The sequence below is a fragment of the Papilio polytes genome, unplaced genomic scaffold, assembly GCF_000836215.1.
Source record: "Papilio polytes unplaced genomic scaffold, Ppol_1.0 DF821733.1, whole genome shotgun sequence".
NCBI lineage: Eukaryota > Metazoa > Arthropoda > Insecta > Lepidoptera > Papilionidae > Papilio > Papilio polytes.
In genome coordinates this window covers 2,215,400-2,238,136 of record NW_013527471.1, presented here as the reverse complement: position 1 = coordinate 2,238,136, position 22,737 = coordinate 2,215,400, and the positions used below count along the sequence as shown (strand labels likewise).

The 22,737-nt window shown below is 34.6% G+C and overlaps 2 protein-coding genes across 6 annotated transcripts in view; one reads left to right on the top strand and one right to left on the bottom strand.

Moving 5' to 3' along the window:
* Window positions 1-1,341: 1,341 nt before the first annotated feature.
* LOC106108297 (septin-2) lies at window positions 1,342-7,568 on the bottom strand. The gene is made up of 8 exons (XM_013289430.1): window positions 7,484-7,568; window positions 7,020-7,137; window positions 6,627-6,769; window positions 6,110-6,296; window positions 4,567-4,685; window positions 3,842-4,034; window positions 3,114-3,415; window positions 1,342-2,933 (listed from the first exon to the last, which is right to left on the bottom strand). The coding sequence occupies exons 1-8, from the start codon at window positions 7,511-7,513 to the stop codon at window positions 2,766-2,768; spliced, it is 1,260 nt and encodes a 419-aa protein (XP_013144884.1). The 5' UTR covers window positions 7,514-7,568; the 3' UTR covers window positions 1,342-2,765.
* Window positions 7,569-8,190: 622 nt separating this feature from the next.
* Window positions 8,191-22,737, top strand: part of LOC106108267 (neurobeachin) — a 302,082-nt gene continuing 287,535 nt past the window's right edge. For all 5 annotated transcript variants that reach the window (XM_013289373.1, XM_013289372.1, XM_013289370.1 and 2 more), the window contains exon 1: window positions 8,191-8,466. In XM_013289373.1, the coding sequence (XP_013144827.1) occupies window positions 8,308-8,466 (159 nt within the window). In that variant the 5' untranslated portion in view covers window positions 8,191-8,307. The remainder of the gene's footprint in view (window positions 8,467-22,737) is intronic.

Here is a 22,737-nt window from a genome sequence, read left to right as displayed (position 1 = left end):
ATTTTTTCGTTATTTTAAAAGTCTAGACCAAAAATAATGTTTTAAGTCGATAGTTTAATGTCGACAATTCAACCACACTTTGTGCCAACACTTTACAAATGTTTAACTTAATAAACTTTTTGATATTCAACATATCTTTTAATGTTGTTACAGCCACCTCTTCCTTTTGTTACATCTTATATTAAGAAGGTGTATATATCTTCTTGTGGTTTTAGAATTCTCGAATATAGCTTACAATATATAGGAATTTCTTTAAGTTGAGAAATATGGGGAAGGTCACAGTGTATACGCACCATTAGATCACCAGCAACCGTTCACATAGAGTTACAAAATGTACTTCACAAGGTTGATGGCTAAAGCACTTCATGAGTTGAGTGAAAACATCACAGAACACGGTCATGTTGCTTCGCACTGCAGTAGGTGAGTAAATATTATTCATTACTATAAAATTGTCCTATCCTGTAAATTTGTAGTTGTTAGAATTGTGGCAAATGGCATTCTGTTATACATGTTTACCCTTTTTATATATGTTCTAATATTTACGTGTTGTGTAGATTGGCGGTCCTCACGTGTCGCTGCCGCTGTGCGCGTCGGTGACTCCGCATCGCCGCCGTTACACCTACTACCACAACCTGTACAAGCCCATCTCGTACTGCATGCCGCGGCCGCAACCACTCAAAATGTCACTCGTTTGAAACTAAATTTGTTTTCTTTCATATCCTTCCGAATACTTTTTTATATCAACGTAGTAAAAAAGCATGCGGCTACCTGAATCCAATAGATTGCAAAGCGTTGCCTACCTATTACGACGGAGGACACGTTAAGAGCATATTTTCCCTTTCCTATACACCTCCACCATTTTTAATGCACTGCGTGCGAAGTCGTGAACAGCTAAACAGCTAGTTTATTAATATTTGTAATACCATTCCAACCAAGCTCTAGGCTTGTATAGGATATGGTTTAAGACAATAGTCGAATTGAGGGATTCGAACCCTTGATCGCGTGATCAGAAATCTGTACAGCTAACCATTAGGCTGTTGAAAATTAATTATTGCTATACTGCTGTGTGGAGGGTAAAAAATATTAATTGGTTAATATTATCTTAATGTGAACTAGACATAATGTTAAGTCATTAAAGCTGTCTAGATGGATGTCTAGGTTCAATGATTTGGCAAGAATGGTAGCTATATACGCAACATGAAACCTTTGAAATGGTTTCAAGTTAAATATATATACAGCAGAGGGCATAATCTAGCAAAGTTTTTAAAGAATACGAGAAAGTTTAGGAACCTATTTGAGAAAATCTTATAAAGTCGTTAGAAATAAATAAAACACGTAAAATAGACGTAATAGATTTTTATTAAAATACACTTATCTAATACTAAATATAAACAATACAAAGAAAAAGGAATGAATAAATACTGTTCCGATGTCAATTGATATTGTAAAAGCACATCAGCTTCAAATACATAACTTAAAATTAACTCTTCACTTAATGTATTAAAATCTAATCATTTGGCATTTTTATTTATTTTACAATTTTTAAACACTTTTTAAAAGAATTTTGCTTGTCGGTGAAATAGAGAAGTGTTCAGAATGTGCATTTGTTCATATAAATGCAAAAATGTAATTAATATCAAATATAACACTCTAAAAACACTAGATATAAAAGCATTTTAAAAGCTTAGGCAAGTTGACATTCCCACAAAATACAAAACAATTTTAATATTCAATGTTTATTTTATCACAAGAAAATAAACAATTATTTGGGAATATGTTGAGATATTAAAAATTGGTCCAGTTAGGAAATATACATTTTTCTCCAATTCAAGTTTTAATAAATCGTGGGAACATCATTTGAAAAGTAATCTTAACAACCTCACAAATAAACGCGGCATAAAGTTAAACTTGGGAATAAACCCAGAATAAGCAAATAAACGATATATAAAAATGTGTTTAGTACACATTTTTATACCGCGTTTATTTGTGAAGGCCTTATGTCTTTAAATAAATGTCATTTTAATGAAAACTTAAAATAAATTCGATATAAATTTAATGATTTCAAAACACTTCAATAGTCAACTAAATCGAGTGGAATTCTTTATTCTAATGTCGTGGATATTGTTTAAAATAAATCTTAATTCTATTATATAAATTAATAATAATGCAATATGAGATTATTATTCAGATATAACGATTACAAAAGTGCACTTGATTTAAATATATTGCAATGTGTTGATTTTGAATTATTTCAGAACAAAATTAATTTAAAAACTTTACACTTTTATAATATTTAATAGTTTTATAGCTAAAAAACTTTATGTCGATGTTTATTGGATCAAGTGTTAAATTAAACTATAGAAAATCGTTAATTCTGTTTAGATAACTGCATCGTCAGCGAAATAATTTCGTTTATATCAATTTAATAATGCATTTAATGTTTTATTTCTCATGTCAGAGCTGGACACGCGACGCGCCCAATTGTATATTATCTGTCGCAGTGTTGCCAATTAAAATACTTACCGTATTATGTTTTATTAAATATCAAATGATCATAATTTATTATAGAATAACAATGAATCGTAGATCGCAAAAAGCCGTTGTATCTGTTTCGGCTGCGGTTGCAGCCGTAGTAGGCCTTAGATTTTATAATATGATGTCTCGAAAGCCGTAAAACACGACAATTGCCATAGCATTGGCTACACTGTGTAATCGTATGTGTTGTTGGTGTCGTTCTATGTGTGTAAGAGAGAGAGAGAGAGAGACTACTTCTTCTTGCTCTTGCCGAGGGTGAGGGTGTGGTGCGCCTGCGCGCTCTGCTGCTTGCGGCGGTTGAACTCGATCGTCTCCTCCTCTATCTTCTTGCGCATCTCCTCCAGACGCTTCTTCTCCTCCGTGTGGTCCTTCTTCAGCTTGTCGAATTTCGCGTGCAGCTGCAAATTAGAATTCATTGCTTTTTAATTGTATAAGGTAGCAAGCAAACAAGCGGACAAGCGAACATCTGAGTTCAACAAATCTGTCTTTACTCAATAGTAGAACTGATGTAAGAGGATCGCTTCCTCCATGAAACGGTGTCGTGTAGCACAAGTAAAGCACAGTAGCGTGTGGGGTACCTCCTTCTCGGCCTCCTTGAGCTCGGCCTCCTTCTCCTTGACGCGCTGCACGAACATCTGGCGCATGTCGTCCTCCTTGTGCTGCAGGTCGGCGAGGTGCGCGCTGCGCTTCTGCTCGAAGGTCTGCTGGAAGGAGACGGGCTTGTTGTCGGCGTCCACGTCGCTGAAGCCCATCTGCTGCAGGCGGCGGCGGCGGTACAGCTCGTAGTGGCGCGCGTGCGTCTTCTCGCGCATGTCCTCCATGTTGGTGCGGATCAGCATCTCGCGCAGCTTCACGAAGTCGCAGTGCGACTCGTTCTCCACTGCCGCGCACAGACAGACAGACAGACACGTCAATACGTATATACAACTGACGCTATACGCTAACAAGTGCCAGTAATTGCATAAAAGCTATGACTGGCCGTTGCAACTGTCAACTGTACTAGACATGTGGAAACCGGGCATTAGTTATAATTAAAACACAAGCGTCACTAAGAGACGCTCCGGAGGACTTCATTCATTCTAAATATAGGGATCATAGTGAGAACATCGTTTGAACTATATGAACTTCAACGTCAATCGATGATAACCTGATTGAGAAGTAATAGGAGGATGTTCCTTGAATTCGGTATTACTCTGATATCAAGCCACGTTATATATGTATGAAAAAAGGTCGGTTGGTACAGGAGTAATTGCTTATTTGATTGTCGTTAGTTTTAAGAAGAGAAGTTGATCCGGTAGCGGCGTACCTTGCACGGTGCCCCAGGGGTACTGGCGCGCGCGCACCGTCTTGTTGCCGAGCTTCACGAAGTCGGTGCTGCCGACGACGGCGAAGGGGATGTGCGAGTTCATGGCGCCGTTCACCTCCGACACCGACTCGTCGTCCACCGGGAACTGGTAGATCTCCACGCCGTTCGCCTGCAGCTCCTGCATTATCTTACTCTGAAACACACACACAAACAATTATTAATGTTATAACGTTATTAGTAATATTCGTTTCACCCTGTAGTACAAACAATAAATTGCGGCAACATAAATGCTTTCATGCCGTTGTTAAAATACTTAGCAAAACTACAAATTTACAATCATATCATTTTCCCTATTTACTACTACATCTTGTTGTGAACTATTCATCTTCCCGCGCGATTTTCGTTTTTTCCACTTTTTTACAACTCAAAAAGGAAAAATGTTAGTGGCCAGTATGCCACCTCTATAGCATAATTCATAATCTTTGTCCACTAAAGGATTCGGATGTATCATTCTTAAAAAAAAAAACCAGAAAAATGAATGTCTTCTTTTTGGAAGTCAAATAAAAAGTGTCTAAATGTTACATAAATTAACTTTTTGAACATTATAATCAGTAGTGCAAGGTATAAAGTTATAAATCATCTATTTCAATACATACCAAGGCAACAATAGGGTCAAGTAAGATTATCCTGCAACAATGAGTCATAAGTACAACAATGAGACCAACCTTGAACTTCTGCAGCTCCGTCTTGGAGATGGTGTCAGCCTTCGCTATGATCGGTATGATGTTCACCTTCGTGTCTAATTTCTTCATGCACACCAAGTCTATTGACTTTAGACCATGCCCTGGAATAAAAACATCAATAAATATTACTAATTAAACTATAAAAATATTTTCAAGATTAATGTGACTTTGTAGGTTTTATGAGTTTCACTTTCTACTTTAGTAGAACAATATATGACCTATAACAATTAAATGCATGTCCTTGACACTAGCCAGTAAGTACAGACATATTCAGTTCGCGCGCGACATACAAACATGTCCTCGTAATTGGTCACTGTCCTCGATCTTACTAACGGTAATTTAACTTTTACTTATGAAATACTACATAAATACCCTGATATTTCATGATTTCTTTATAAAATATTATGTTATGTAGCTTGTTAGACTATCTAGGTCACAAATAGATATGTGAATAAACTCTGAACTGGTGTAAATGGTTTTAGACTTGAATTGAGCTATGGCTCAACAAATAAATTTGCAGATCATAGCTCACTTATGCATTTATAACTATATGCCAACAAGCCAAGTGTGCTAAGTGAACTGCAACTTGAAATGCTCTTCATGATTTCATGTACCAATTTAACTGAGTTAGTCCGTGAGCTGATATTTAAATCATTAGTTTTATTTGAGTTCCGCAAATACTTCTAACAATTTAAAAAGTTAAGCTGTTTAATTAGTAGATATTTATATTTAAGTTAATGAGTTAAGATTTGCTGACTAGTGGTTAATATATTTTATATGTATAGTTTATATTTAGTAGATCAATGTTATGAGAATGTGTATAAACAAACACATCAAGATGTTGCGTGCATTGTGCTGCAACAGGAACTTATATTTTGTTTACATCACACTCATTGTTAGCAATTTGCAATGAGTTTTATGTCGTGTTTGAGACAATGATAATCTTTACATGAATTAAATGAATGGAATGCAATATAGTTTCATATAACTACAATTTCCTTTATATACACGTTTGTGAAAAGGCGTTATCCTGTTAATACGCGTTATTGAACGGAAAAAATTAATTAGTGAAATAGGTAATTTTGGAGTTGAGAAAATTGATAACTTCAACTGTTCATTTTTAAATAGTCTATTAAAGTATAATTTTTAACAACAAAATAACAGAATAATGCATTTTTACAGACATGACGTGAAAGGTTAGTGAACTATTAGAGTCCACTCTAGTAGTTTGTGTGTGCAGTTTGTGACATGAATATTAATAGACCACAACTGATATCTAACGAAAGTTATGACCCACAATAAATTAAACCATGTCAACTAAACATATAGGAGAAATAGTTATTTTTTAATGGGAAAAATATTAATACAATAAAGCCTACTCTATTGCACCCATACATTAAATAGTAACCCTTAGTGTAGGATAAAAATGAGTCACCTACACTTAAGGCTTTCCTATGTTTCCTTAAACTTAGGAAAGCCTTAAGTAACTATTAAATTGTTCTTTAGCTTAGAAAATATATCTTACCTGTTGGACAGATGAAGTACAGACAGACATGTAGACGGCTGTCATGGTAAGTTGGGAGGGAGCGCTTGATCTTCAACTCCTCCTGCAGGTACGCCTCAAACTGTGCATCTATGTAGTCCACCACCGCCTTGAAGCTGTCCTCCTTGTTCACTTGGTCCCCGTAGCCCACAGTGTCACAGATTGTCAGCTAGATAAATAAATAGTTTAACATTTGATGTCAATTCCAGAATATAACAATTAACAGTAGTAGAGCTTGCAAATAAATAGTTTGAAGGAATAAGTCAACCATACAGAAGACAGATGTGAAGTGGAAGCAATTCCGAGGCCATACTTTAATCCTCTTTTCTTATAAGTAAGGTACAGAAATGAAGGTAAATTTGACATAGGTATTAAATATCTTCTTTCTGTGCATCTCTAACCTCAGTTAATTCAAAGTAGGCAACTGCAAATTTGCCTATTTCAAATAGTTCATGTGACTATATATGACCTTTTAATAGTGTTGTCTTAAATGGTTTACCTTTAATCTAACGCTGCTTTCTTGCAACTCATATGTGTGTGCCTTCAACTTGACTGTGGGCAGGTTATGTGGGCTTGGGGATGACTCAAAGTTGGTGTTGAACAAAGAGTCCATGAGTGTTGATTTACCGAGACCAGTCTCACCTGGATACAAAATAAACTTTAAATATATCTAAATACAATTAGACTGTAAACAGTTTCTTGGGCTCACAAACTAACTATGGCACCATACTGGTAATAACGTCATGATTTCGATGTTCAAATATGTTTATATGACAAGTTAGTATCACTCAAGGCGCTGTGGTAAGTATGTTTAAATAAACAAGTACAAAGTAGATAACGCCGGCCGTACAAGTGATTAGTCAAACATTATAGCAAGTGATTCATAACTCACCAATGCAAAGGATGTTGAATACGAATCCATTCTGCACGCTTTTGTTCACCAGCTGATCCGGAAGGCTGTCGAACCCGACGTGCCCCGACAACTTCAGAGTTCGCATTGCGGACTCCGCCTTTTACAAAATCAACTTTGAAAATCAAAGATAAAACTATACTATAACTTTAGATTTTACCTGGGTACTTACGCCGAATTTGTTTAACAATTATTCAAATATTTATTCGCCATAAACAAGAGAATGGTTTAATTACTGGTGACGTTATTTCTAGAATTTATAAATAATAAACCTTAAGAACGCCCAACGATGTTTTCTTTTTTTTAGTTAATACTTCCCCATTAATAACGAATCACTTAAAACCGCACATAAGTTATTTATACAAAATAAAACGTTCCGTTGACAAATTAAATTAGTTATTAATAGTTATTGCATATGTAACTTAAATAGTTTAATTAAAACTTACTTTAGGAAGCTCAACCTCGATCGCCGCCATGTTTATTCGGCCTGTGACTGACGAATACTGAAGTTGAATGCAAATGCAAAATGCAGCGCAAGTCCGACTAAGCCACACTTCACGTCACAAGACTTACAACACTAAAAAACGTCAAAAGATATTGGTTATTTGATTTAAAATTAAATAGCAATTTATTCAAAAAATCGCTTGATTTAAATAATTAAAACGTAATTTTACAAATGCTTTGCAGTGTAAACCAATCATTTTTTCTCCATGTTAAAAAATAAAATTCTCTCTTTGATAATATACTTCTAACTTTTTAAATGTTGGTGACCATGTTTCATATGTTGCAATTAGATTTTTTTTGCTTAAATGCTAGGTAGTTTTGAAGACATTTTGTTCAAAGGCACAAAAGTGTTTAAGGTATTTTAAAAACTATTTTTGTTTTGAAGTCATACAGCATATAACTGTGTGAATTGATTTGAAACAAGGTCTTCCGAGATTTGTTAGTCATGATTTTTGTAGTTTCATTGGAGGTTTTTAGATTGAAATTGCAGTAAAGCTTGAATTAAGTTAAAAAAATACAACGTTCCCGCTAATCCCACAACCTAGATAACGATAAATTACTCATTTAAACTCCCAACAAAATAATATCGATTGATTGGGAGAAATTGACACGAACACACTTGTAATGGCAACACCTTCCAAATCCAAAATGGTAGAAAGCGACATTGGTGCGTTATCATGTGAGCCGATGGAATAATGTTTTCTTGAATTTTTTCGTCGTGAGTGGATTAAATTTTGTGTGTAAGTGAATAGTGACATAGTTAAATATGGCGGACTTAAAGTCGCCGCCTTTTAGTGAAATTACGAGACCTGAGGAAGTAGTCAGGATGACGACGAACGATAGCCTGAAATTTGCGGTCCTTATCGGCTTGATTGAAGTCGGCCAGGTGACCAACCGGGAGGTGGTGAACACCGTCTTACATCTGGTGAGTGTAGATGATCAAAATGTCTCTTATAAACCTTCTATTTATGAAAGAATTGTTACAATTCTTATTAGATTCGTCTTGGAAAGGTTAGTGCGGACGATGAGTTTCTTTACTCACGTCAAATTAAACAACTTGTTTTATAAGATTTCTCCTTGTTGTTTGTTAGCAAACATTGTTTCTGTTAATTGATTGTGATGAACAAGGTCTGTTTTCCTTGTTTTTATCGATCGTTTTGTATTGTGAATGGTGGAATAGTGCGTCGGAGGTAGCCGGCGAGCGTTTGTTTTGATTCCTGTATTAGCTTACGACGGCATGTAAACGATAAATAAACCGGTATTGCTGTATTATCTAATGCTCATAAGTATAATTCTATTATTAGGAAGCAATTCCACTTAAATTTCCCTGCTTTTATCTATTACTAAAGAGGTTTAGGTTATCGTAAGTTTACGTTAGGTCACCAGTACGTACGACTAAGTAAGGGCATGAAAAAAATGGGTTTTATTACATTCTGGCTGTGGTTTTTTTAATATAGTCGTAAGGTTTTTTTTTTTTTTTTCATATAAATCGCATGGTTACATGATGTGACTAGGAAAGTCGCATAACGTGGTATTGAATATTGGTGTTACGAAATTATATTTGCCTGCTTATTAACTCACTCTCCATCTAGATTGAAATCTAATCTAGATTTATTTGATTTGTATTTTACGATCTTTTATCCCATTCCACATTTTATATCCGAGAAAGGAATAATGTTCCTGTGCAGTGACGCTGACGCGGCATAAAATTGACCAGAGATCCAAGCCAGTTACTTAACAATGAAAATTATATAGCCAATCATAATCCATAACAAATAAAAACAATATGCGTTACGTCCACTATCGACTAACTTATTTACTCACAACATTAAGCTGTTAAAGATATAAAGACATGTTGTAAACCTATCGTTAATTAATCAACGCTGATTATCATGATATCTAAATAATGAGTTATCATATGGCATTATACTGATATAGTGTTTTGCTATAGTATGTCGAAATGTTTCCCAATGAAAACAATTTCTAAAGTAACTTTAGAGTTCAATTACGTGAAATATGCTAGTTATTGTTTATTAATTTTGTTTGTAATAAGTAAGTTTTTACGGCTGAGTTGAAACGAGATTAAAATGTTAAAATAATACGAAGCAAATTGTAAGCGTGTGCTTAAGTATTCGGAGTGTAGTATTCGGCTGTAAGGTTACGACATATGTTTATATGTATTAACAATAAGTTATCTGTTGTAATTAAGTCCATGGAATGCTTGCAGGCCGTGTATTAATTATTCAGTATTCGCGCGTCGTTACTGCCGCGTCAGCCTCGGCCGACGGATTGTCAGTGTTTGCTAAACTGGGAACAATGCAAGACTATATTACACTGACCGGGCACAATGTAGCAGTATAAAAATATTATTTACTGCATGAGTACTTATTAATTAAAAAAAATTGCTTGATAATTCTGTATAATGGTTAAATATGGTATCAACTAAATTAACCCCTTGTATACTGCAATCTTTTCGTATAAAAATGTAATTTGCTAAGCGAGTCGGTGGTACCGAACACGTTAATATTAATCGATTCGCTCTTTTGAAGGAGGAAATGTTAAAAAAAACAGTTGTTTTTATTAAACATATTTAAATTAGTAAGTTAGGGAAAAATACGCTGACCTCATTACTAAAAGTTATTTCAACATAGTGACGTAAGTATTGGCAGAAACATCGTCTTACATATAAAATAAGCTAAATTAACGCCCGAGATAAAGATCTAGACGACCGAGGCTGATAACGGGAGTGGCGACCTAAGATTATAGGGCTTCTTTGTTATGATAGCGAGAAAATTTATATTTATACTTCTATACTAATTTTATGAAGAGGAAAGATTTGTGTTTTTGTATGTATTGAAATAACTTAATTGTTATCTTCGATATCAGTGAGTTACATAGGCTATATTTTTTAATTCACGCCGATGTTGTTGCGAGTTACAGCTTGATAAATATATAACATAGCTTACTCGCGACTCCGTCCGGGTGAAATTTAAAGATAATAATAAAGAAATGAAAAAATATAGCCTATCTTACTAACAGATAAATCACCTTTCTAACCGTGAAAGAATTTTTAAAATCGGCCCAGTAGTTTTTGAGCCTATTCATTACAATCAAACAAACGAAGTTTTACTCTTTATAATATTAGTATGGACAAGAAATAAAAACGTAGTAATCATTTAGTAGAATTAAAAATAGAACTCGGCAATGTAACCGTTGGTTTACACTGCGTAAGCATTCGCATAAAACATACAAACTGTGACATAAAAGGTGTTATTAGCACCACGTCTTGTAGTGTTTATTGCATTTATAGGAATACTCCGTCGTAGAGTTTCGACAATCAGCTCATTTTGCATGCTATCTGCGCGCCTAGCTTCCGTCAGTTACGTAACTAGGCATTTAGTAATAAAATGTGTTTTACAGACTACACCCTACATATATCAATGTTTTATCTATACTAATATTATAAAGAGGAAAGATTTTTATTTTTGTCATCGAAATAACTCAAAAACTACTAGGCCGATTTCAAAAAGTCTTTCAACATTAGAAAGCTACGTTACCGCTGAGTAACATAGGTTATATTTATAAATTGCTCGTGAACGAAGTCGCGAGCAATAGCTAGTTGTAGATATTTTTGGTTAGAAGTTAATCGTTCCAAGAATTTATTCTTTGGCAGCATTGTTAAATTAATTAACATTGAATGCTTGGTGAGAAGAGAACAGAATAGCTGTGAATTTGGTTCGTAATAGTGTCTATGCCTTCGTCAGTTGTCGAGTTCGATTAATATAGTCGATGACGGAAAAAATACCTTGTAAATGTGTATCTCAAAAAAGAAAACTTCGTTAATTAATCTATAGTAATATTATGAAGAGGAAGTATTTTGTTTTGGAAGTATCAAAACTACTCGGCCCATTTCAATTATTTAACCATTAAAAAGCTACGTTATCAATGAGTAACAAAGACTATGTTTTTTTTACATTTTTTTAATTTCACGTGGACGAAGTAGCAAGTAACAGTTAGTAATATCTATTTATAGTTAAAATGAGAACAATTTTTGATTATTTGTGAAATGGACAATATAGTCAAATATTCTCACGCCCATCGTAGTTATTGATTAGGCTTATCAATGATAACTTTATCAATAATTTTCACTTACCCATAGATAATGATAGTATTTATTAAATTTCACACGTACTATTGTATTACGGTTATTACTTTTATTTTTACTAACGTGTACAGTTAAAGTATGGATTTTCATTCAAAATAAATAATCGCAATTTCATCTCTATGTCTCTAAAGTGCGAAAGTTTAGATGTATGGATGTTTGTTAGAGTTTGTAGTCTAAACGTCTAAAAAGACCTCGGTGAAATTTGTCATAGATGTGATGTCGTTACTTATTATCTGAGTAGAGTGACTTCAAGATGTAGGATAATCTGGAAAAGCACAAAGGCTATTTACTTGTCTTTTTTTTAGTTCCACGTGGACGGAATTGCGGGCGAAAGCTAGCTATGATAAAGATTGTTCATAAAGAAGCCCTAAACAATCTTCATGCTTGTATTAAAAGAATATCACTTTAGTAACATAGTGTGCACGTTACTTTAAGTCGCGTTGTGTTGCACAAGCCTTATCGCGGTAGTGTTGCGTCATACAACATACACTATGTCCTGACATACTGCTCGAGATTTAAAAATATTCAAAACAATTCGCTCAGTTCGTAATGAATACGACTCGAGATCGTAGCTTCAATTTGTTGTGAAGTAATGTCACCTACATTATATTTTTGTTAGAAATGTGTGTTTACATTACAATATTCAATGATGATACAGATTAGAATGACATACGTTTAGAAATCTATACATTAAATGTAATTTCTCTATTAAAGCGTATGTACATGCCGTTCCCGCCACATTTTTGCCCCCTTCTCTTAAATGTATTTCTGTACCCATCAATTTCTGGATACTTAAACTTAAGTAATACATATATGTACTATGTAAAATAGAAAAATATTTATGTTAAAGATAAATGTTGGTGCAGTGCAGGCTCTGGCCTCTTCAGCCGATATCCTGACGACTGGCAGTTGGCAACGCGCCAGGCGAAGCTTCCACTTATTACATTTTATAAAATTAATGATTTCGAGTATCCTTACAATACGGCCCTGTTTATTTTGTTTTCAATATTCTTACTTATAGTCGTTACTTATTAACTGAGTAAAGTGACTTCAATGCAAGCATTCAAATATAATAAAGGTTGTTGCAATTAGTACTTTCAGACTGTGCACATATTTGATTAAACTATCGCACAACTATTTAGTCTCGCTTTAATTCCTACACGCTTATATGGAGGTGCGCACATTATTTAATTTTTAGTACAACTAAACAATTGGGTAGCGTAACAATCGACAATCGCAGACAGTTGTGCGATAGTTTAATCAAAGGTGTGTGTCCGCTCTAATAGTGTAAACAAAGCGAAGGCGATTTACGTATGACGTCATCAGCATATTGGATTTGTGTCAAAGTTGTGTGTATTAGAACGTCATTATTGTCCTCGCACACACGCTGGTAGCTAACAAAGTGATGAGGCATGTGTTTACCACTTTATGTGTTTAAGACGACGGTCTTGTTGGCAGTTAGTATAACAGTTTGTGCTCAAGATATAGGTCCTTGTTCTAAGATATTGTAAATGCTAATGTAATCTTACTATGTTACTAATATTATAAATGCGAAAGTTTAGATGGATGGATGGATGTATGGATGTTTGTTAGAGGTTGTAGTTAGAGTTAGAGTTTGTTTTTTTTTAATTACACGCGGACGGAGTCGCGGGCCAAAGCTAGTTAAATAATATAGGAAAGAAACAAGAATCTTACATATACTAATAAATGCGAAATGATAGATTTATTAGAACGTATCTCCAGAAACGTTACATGGATCTGGATGAAATTTGAAATATAGTACACTGTCTGGAAGAACGTAGAGCACTAGTTAAGATTTTTATTTAATTCAGTAGCTGTCGTAGTCGCGTGCGATAACTAGGAAAGTAAGAAAACCTCTTCAAATTTTAGTTATATGTTTGTTAGACTGTACAAGGTTCGGTCTCGGTTCTTAGAAAGGAAAAACTACGTAACTGTGCTGTGATTAACGAAAAAAAAGCTAAAAAAAACATTCATTGTTCCCCACCGTGAAGAGGTATCACGTATTCTTGACCGCGACCTTGTTCAGCAGCGATGTATTGTGATGAGATATACATTGCTGTTGCTGATAGATGCGTTTGCTTGATTTGTTATACTCAGCAGGCAATGGATACGCACTGTGAATTGATTTCCGTTAGTTATGTAGTTGTTAGCGAAAGTGAAGGGGATGGTCAGTTGGTGATGAATTCTTCTGATAGTGAATTACAACTTTTTTATTCGCGTTTCTTATGACTTGTTATTTATGACGTAAGAGACGTGAGGCAGTGATTCTTTGTTGTTTCAGAGTTGAAAGTTTTTTGTTTCGTGTTTTGTTGAAATATTCAAATTAAAAAAATTGGGTAATGGTATTTGTTTTCGGCAATTATTTGCTTGTTGATACGAACTTGAGGTAAAATAATATAATTTCTTCTTTTTTATAATAATTAGTTTTTCCCTGGCACTAAGGTATGTGTTTTAATCCTTTTGGTGTTGATTACATGTTAGATGTACAGTGGCGCTATGGCTGGAAACAAACGACCACAAGGGGCCGGTCGCGACCAGCGGCCTGTGACCCCTGCGCCGGGTAATTGCCGTCCCCGTGCCGAACTATCGATCGATGCACGCGGCTCAATATTATGTTGGCTCAGAATAGTAGTCAGATTTATGATAGAAACCATAACTTCGATACCTTGAATTGACGCAGTTGAAAACTTAATTTAGGTTACAATATTTATTAAGGACCTACTCAAACTTCATTAATTTAACCGCGTCCTTTTTGTTGAAATATTGTATGATGTCATTTAATAGAATTCACAATATTTCATGATATAAAAACGTCCAATTTCCATAACTTCTTGCACTCTCAAGGACTTTTACCTAATAACCAAATGGACGTCGAGGAGTGCGGGGAGGGGGGGGGGTGCGGTAGGAAAGGACCGGGCGTTGTATTGAATATCTAATATTCCCGGATTCCTCACAGAATACGTAATGTTACTTTGATTGAACATTTTGCTTATTAATATATGTATGAAGTTGTATTAAATGTTACATCAATCCAGGAAATAAATTAGTTTCATGATAAAAATCGTATTTTCAAAACTCGAAAGTTGTCTTGTTTTAACAAGGGTTCAGTCGCCGGGAAAGATTTCGTTCTGTGACGAATTTCGGGATCCTATCCGACGTGATGACGTCATCCGATATCTGTCGGATGTCGGACGCGGGAATTGACGGATCTATTAACGTGTCGAAGAAACGTTATGTTATTTTATTATCCACAAGCGGTTGCTCGTGACTTTGCTTTCGTGAGTTTAAAAATAATACAAAATATAGCCTATGGTACTCGCAGATAAGTTACCTTTCTAATGGTGAAAGCAGTTTTAAAATAGGCCCAGTAGTTTTTGCATGAATCAAATACATACAGAAATTCAAACATACTCTTTATAATATTAGTAATAAAGATTTAATATTTGGCAGTAAAGCTTTCAACGTTTTTATACATGTATCGTGTAATGTAAACGCTTTCTCAGATAATTTGCAGTGTATTTATTGATGGTTTATTAGCCGCAACAGAATTGATTACTTCTTTCACACGATTGGCCGCAGACTGCACGAATGTATCGATTACTTAATGATCCCTGATTGTTTTTACCAGTATAATGGCTGTATTGTAGTTGTCTAAATAGTCTATATACGTATAATAAAATTGGAGTGTCTGTAATATCAAAAGAATTCCAGATTTCGGGAAGATGATGTATTTGCGTTGGTAACGAAAATCGGAATTGTAAATAAAGTTTTCAAATTGCGTGGCAAATTGAAAATTTGGTACATTTGTTACACGAATTACATCAAACACGCTTTAACAAAGGATCTGTTTGTTGACCGCGTGCTGTCGCGGGGAGAGATGCGGGAGAGAATAGTTAAAGCTGGAAATAGTCATGTGTTTGAATGTGAAGAGTTTAAAGTTTCATTAAAGCAAACTAAAGTATACATTTGAATTAACATATCAAATATTTATTACTTATTTAAATTTTCATAGCATTATAATTAAATTTAAAGACTTCCTTGTTTTTGAAAGGGTTTTTTTTTCTATATTAACAACAACCTCGATGTCTATAGAACATTTATTTGTTGCATGAAACGTGCTCAGTTATATTATATACTAATATTATAACGAGAGAAAAATTTGTATTTTTGTGTTTTTGTATGTATTGAAATAACTCAAAAACTACTGGGCGAATTTAAAAAATTCCCTCACCGTTAGAAAGGTAATTCATCTGTGAGTAACATAGGATATATTTTAATACCATGCGGGCGAAGTCGCGATCAATAGCTAGTTACTTAAATTTAGTTTAACATCCTCATTAAAAACTAAGCAACATAAGCAACAAAGCGCTAATCGCTTTATATTCCAGACAGTGTTATGTGCATATGCAAGTACGTAGGTGTAATACACATATGATCCTGTTAGTCTACTTATAGGATTGAGAGCTTATTGTGAGCTTAGTGTGAGACGCGTCGGGTCGCAGCTAGCGACTGAACCGGAGACTGCGGGGCGGCGGCTGATGGTACTTGCACCTCATTATAGATACTCCCTGTATATGTTTATTAGTACATCTAAGCCTTTTTTATTAAATTACTAGATTTCGCCCGCGACTCCGTCCGCGTAGAATTAAAATAAAACAAGTAGTTTATGTGTTATAAACTATCCTCTACATCTATCCAAATTTCATCGTGATCCGTTCAGATGTTTAGGCTACAAACTCTAACAAACATCTAATCATCTAAACTTTCGCATTTATAATGTTAATATAAGTAAGTTTTTTTTTTATTTATTAGACGGCTATGTGCCGTCCGCTTGCTTTCCTCGGACACGGAGTCTGAGTCCTTTTTTATCTTTATTTAAATTTCTTACATTACAATCTTAATCTTATCATTATCTTATAATATGTCTAAATAATATTACCATTATATGCCACATAATATACCATTATATTACCATTATAAGTAACAGTTAGATAAGATAGACTTGACTATAGACTGCACTAAAGACAAAGGAAGTTGATAATAGGGCATTTTGATTTTATTGATTTAGATTTTACCTTTTAAACGGGGTTTTAAGTAACTTTCGTCTTCGTCTTCGTCAAATTCGCCTATATATTTTTATAGGTTATATTTTGTTAAAATACTTTTCCATTTACATATTTAAAAAATATTGTCGTATTAAATAAAGTGTAATAGTTGTGTTATTTGTATGAGGCAAAGTGACGTGTGTTAAGCAGTAGCAAGTTATAAGGGTGGTAGCAAATCGATCAGTGGCTACCGGGCCTCACCTGTCCTGTCCGGGCCTGATTGATGTCCGCCGCGCCCTGACACATGAGCTTTATGTAATTGTTTCGTTCCATAGCTCTATGTACACTGGTCGCGCCGACGCCACGCTCCTCCTGACACATGACGCCGGTGTTATTGTTTTATAGCACGGGTCAATTTACACTGGACACATTTTAGCCTCGTAGCGATGTTATTGTTTCGTTACACAGGCCGGGCCCCGGCTCTTATTGAGTTACGTCGACTTTTATTGGGAAGTCCTGTGCCCGATTTGAACTGACGTATCAATATTACTCTTGTTTTATAGATAATCAATTGCATTTGCTTGGAATTGTGTTGTTAAGAAAAAACTTCTTTTATACATTTAGCGATAGCTTAACAAGCAGAAACATTTCTATTGTAAAGTTAATTCTATTAAAGTTCTGATCTGTCTAGGAGCGGATGTATTTGAAACGGCATTAGAAAAGTTGTCGTCAGCGGTAAAGACAACCTCAATTTCATTATGCCACTTAATAAAAGATTTTTTTTGACATCGTGACACAAATATTTAGATTTTTGCTTTGTAATTAAATCGCTTGTCTGTTGTGTTGCATTAAACAAGTACAAATACACATTTTTTATCGTTTACAAGCCTTGTCATCGATAATTGATCGGGCAGTGGCGGCGTGGTGGCGACCTCGGCAGCATCGATCTTGTATGGCTTCCAGCTACCTAGACCTAAGCCTAACACCAAGGTCAATAGACGCTCTAGCGTTTCTCGTTTACTCCTTATTTAACCAGTAAAATAACACTACAGCTGACGTAGCTGGTTATATTTTAAAGTATTGAGTCATTATTAACCCTTAATTTGTTGGTGTCTAATGTGACGCAAATCTATTAAAAAAAACAATTTTGCATTTTCCTATACTTATTTTATGTTCAAAAATGTGACTTAACTAAAAAAAATATACTTTTGCTACAAAAAACGCCGTCAAATTAAGGGTTAACCTGAACTAAGCAAGTTTATTTTATTTTCAACGTCCTAAACATTCTCTGTTAGCGCTTAAAATATTTTTATCGCTATTTCATGTTGAAATATATTTTATACCGTTTCGTTGCCGGTCACCCGATAGATGAAAACCGATTTGACGTAATAGAAAAAGATGGCGTCCATTTTAGAGCGGGGACGTGTTGAATGTACGCTGCAGGCGATGTTGGCGTGAGGCGTTCTGGGGCGCGAAGTGTCACATCGATTGAGATGTTACACTGAAATATGTGGAAAATATAAATAGTTCTGGCAATAGTTTTTTTTTCTCCAACGATACGAATCTAGTAATAGTAGGAAATCTTGAAAATTAAAATATGCATACTGGTAATTTATCTTTACGAACTGTAAAGTGTCGACGCGGGCTATAAAGTTTTCTGGGACACAATTAGGTTGTTTTGAGTTATAGTTTTACATTTTGTCAATTATGAAATAATGTAATAATACTTCATACTATCATACTAATGTTATAAATGCGAAATTTTAGATGGATGGATGGATGTTTGTTAGAGTTTATAGCATAGACGCCTGAACGGATCTCGATGAAGAAGAAGAAGAAGAAGTATAGATGTAGAGCATAGTCTGGAAGCACACTTAGAGTACTTACTTTTTTTAATTCCACGCAGACAGAGTGGCGGGCGTAAGCTAGTTTTACATAATTATTATTTAAAAATTAGAGATAGATGTATATTGGCCTGTTATATAATCTCTATAGTCAACATTTTGTATTCATGTAGTTGCAAATTTTGTGTTCTTTTAAGTCATCTGTGTGTCTGTGTGAGTTGATTAGCGATGTTGATAGTCATTATGTGGCGTGTGTCAGTGTGTCAGCTCGCAAGCCGCAGTCGCCCGCTCTCGGTGGCTCGAGCTTAGCTTAGCTTTTTCTAGCGCTAATAATCAAGTATTGAACTTATTGTGAACATGGTGTTATCGTTTTCCGCATTATGCTATTTGGACGAGGTATTGCTTTTGATATAGTAGTGTAGTCGTTAAATAAGTCAGACATTATTATTTGTAAATCATTAATGTTTTATGAATTTGAACTAGACTAATACTTAGTTTCGTTATGACGTAAATAACAATATAGTAGAAGTCTGAAAGTATGTTTTTATAAAACACCGAGTTGAAGTTAATATAATTGAACGTAACGTAATTGATTTTGCTTGTTTTTCTAAAACATATACATCATACTAATATTGTAAATGCGATAGTTGAGATGGATGGATGTTTGTTAGAGTTTGTAGTTTAAACCGCTGAACGGTTTTCGATAAAATTTAGTATAGATATAGAGGATATTCTGGAGGAACACATAACCACACTTTTGTTTTTATTAAATTTCACGCGGACGGAGTCGCGGGCGAAAGCTCGTGTGTGTATAATGTTTAATTGGACTTTCTCTGTATTTATGCACTTTGTAGCTAAAGCTTTGAAATCATTTGTGTCTCGCGTCGAATTTGTACAGTTAAAGTAGTTCTGGTAAAAGCCAACATTTTACGTTATTCATTCCTACTTCTCTGTGACATGTCTGTCCGTGAATGCTCTATGCGGTGTCCATTCTGTTTACGACGAAACTGTGTTGCAGACCAAAATTTAAGCTAAAAGAAACTATTTCAAAGAGTCAAATATGTCAATATTGTAAAACCTATCTTAGTGATATTTTAAATGCGCAAGTTTAGATGGATGGATGTTTGTTAGAATTTGTAGCCTAAACTACTGAACGGATATCGATGAAATTTGGTATAGATGTAGAGGATAGTCTGGAAGAACATATAGGTTATTCACTTTAATGTAACTTAGACTTGGCTTACATAAAATAGGTAGTTACATCCAAATATTGCCTGAATACTCATTACCCATCGTATTTGGCATGTAAAACAAATCATTAATCCACAATCCGTTTATAAAATAATCATGTTTCCGAATACAAATATTACCAATTAAGCTCTTAAATAAATAACTGTATTTAAGCTTCATTTGGTTAATTGTAATTGGTTGTATCGAACATATTAACATAAACTTGTATGTTGTCCGTATTCAGGCGAATTACTTGTATGTATTGCGGTGTCCGATTTGGTTTCATACGCTATAATTAACTGAGGGATAATAGTGTTGCGAATAATTTTAAACTTCGCTAAAATGATGTTGGAAGTGTACCATTGGAATATTTTCTTATTTGCATTACATTTTTCTCTAAGATATTGCTTAGCTATTTTATATTAGCTGTTGCTCACATCTTCGTCCGCGTGTAATTAAAAAATATAGTCTATGTTACTCACATATAAATTACCTTAATAACGGTGCAAGAAATTTTAAAATCGACCCAGTACTTTTTGAGTTATTTCAATGCATAAAAAATATTAGTATATATTTATAAAAAAGTTTTATGATACGAAAATTACTTTGTAGCGCTTGAAATGCTTTCTTCTAGTTTTATGTATTTGCTCAACACCACAGATTTATGATAACCTAGTACAAAAGCAATGTTATTGTTTGAAATCAGTGGAGCGGCGAGTGAGGGAAGCCGGACCGGTGTGCGCTCGACCTTTACACGGCGTGTTACGTGCTACGTGACGCGCTAACACGTTGCGAGACACAAAACACGCTGCAAGATGCGCCAACACGTCGCATGTTGCACTAACACGTCGTAGATCGAAAATATATTGATACAACATGACCATTTAATTGCATCCTGCTTCGGATCTGTCACGTCATCCCGTCCTGCGCTGTTTCCACTCGCGGTGATCGCTAATTTCCTCGCGTTGAATCAATGCTTTATTTGCCCCGCCAGGGGATCTTTTAGGGTTGGCAAAATTCTATTCAATATTTTATTTAAAATGTAATACTAAATGCATTTTTTGCGTAAATATAAATATTCATATTCACGTTTTACATTTTATTACGTAATGAAGTCTTGAAATTGTCTATGTTAGTGTTTAAAATTTCTTTAAAAAATATAGTAAAGTATTATGTCAAGATTGTGTGAGTAATCTATTTCATTATCAAAGACCAAGCAATGTTTTGTAGTTAATTTTAGATATGTAACAGCCCTGTGTAGCAGCGGATATTTGTGACGCGACTAATCTCATTCGGATAACGACGGGACTAGTTTATAGCGTTCATCCCGCGCCGGCCTCGTTTAAATGAGACTGTAATATTTGCCCCGTCCGTTTGTACTGTAATTATATAACGAATTGGGTTCTGTGTTAATTGGAGAGTCAGGGGGCAGAAAACGGGGCGGATTCATTTCTCATCTCTATTATATATTTGCCCATCAAAATTGTCGTGTACTTTTTTATTATGTTGAGTTTGTTTCATGTAATATTAAGGTTTTAATGCCAGGGCAAAGACAAAGAAATTATCTTTAATGCATGTCCTTTTAAACCATGATTCATAGTTATAATTGTAATATACCTACTCTAGTTATTGTAAACAATGTAATGTCTACTACATTTATAAATCTATAAAGTTTTTACAAACATAATGGTTTTCATAGCTGTATTAGTTTTGTTTTGTTTTTTGCCATTCAAACTCTGTAAAAATAAAACAGTAGTGAGTAATATGAAAATTGTTACCCGTTATTTATTTTAATAATATTATTTCATAGCTCAATTTTGCTTTTTTTACTATAGTTTTAAATAAATGTTGTGAATAGCGTGTGCTGGTGCAGTAGGGTTGTCCAATCGAGGGGTAATTGGTCGGGGCTGGCACTCGACGTCGCAGCCACGTAGGCACTACACTCCGCACTGTACGCACTAGACAGAGAATACGTCTGGGTTGGACCTAGGTATTGATAGATAGACAACGGTGTATGGTTTCTACGTTTTATTGATAACATTTTGCATAGTATTTTTTGAATGTTTTAATTTAAAAATATAGCATTAATCAATGTTTAAACTTAACTTAGATTTTAAATATTAATTTCTGCATCTATAGGTAAAGTAATACAAGGTATAGAAATCGATGTTCAATTAACAAATATACTCCAGTTCATAGTTTTGATCATTGAAATGTAATGATTTTAATTAGATGTGCTCGCAACATATTGAATGATTTGCGCATTGTTTGCGGCCAGTCATTACGCGCCCATTAACTGTAGCTGTTTGATAATTATGAACAATTGATTAATTGTTTACTATTAGGTAACCAATTTAGTGTATTTAACGGTAGGTTTCCACAGAGATATGTACCTTCAGCTGTTTCTGTAGTGAAACACGGTTTAATGTGGTTTTAAATTAGTTTAATTTGTGTTGGGTCTTTTCTTTTTTTAAAACATGATATGGTTGCATACCCACTGATGGGCGCCTTAGAACGTGCGTAACGAAGACCACAGGGACAGGCTGGCACCGTGTGGCATTGGCCATGTGGTACACGCTGAGCCTGCAGCCCATTATTATCATATTTTTGTTGTTTGTTAAATATATTCACTGTATATAATAACAATAAAGAGGTTTTTTTTATTTTACACACCCAGTACTTAGTCTTGTGCTGAGAAAACTTTTATGACTACGAATTCATAGATTTTATACTTAATGTATCCTACGTCTATACTCTTTTAATACATTTTAAAAAAATTAAAAAGATATTGGTAAATGATTTGATAGTAGATGAGTTTCCTTGACCCGATATTTCTGCGGAGGCGTCAAATAGTTTCTGCAATATCGCAAAGAGAAATCTCTTAAAGACGA

Bases quoted from the DNA above. Each gene is read 5' to 3' on its own strand.
- LOC106108297 (XM_013289430.1), bottom strand. From the start codon at position 7,513: ATGGCGGCGATCGAGGTTGAGCTTCCTAAA. The intron at 3,416-3,841 runs GTACGCCGCTAC...TGTGCGCGGCAG, and splicing joins CCCCTGGGGCACCGTGCAAG to TGGAGAACGAGTCGCACTGC. The intron at 2,934-3,113 runs GTACCCCACACG...TCTAATTTGCAG, and splicing joins TCAAGGAGGCCGAGAAGGAG to CTGCACGCGAAATTCGACAA.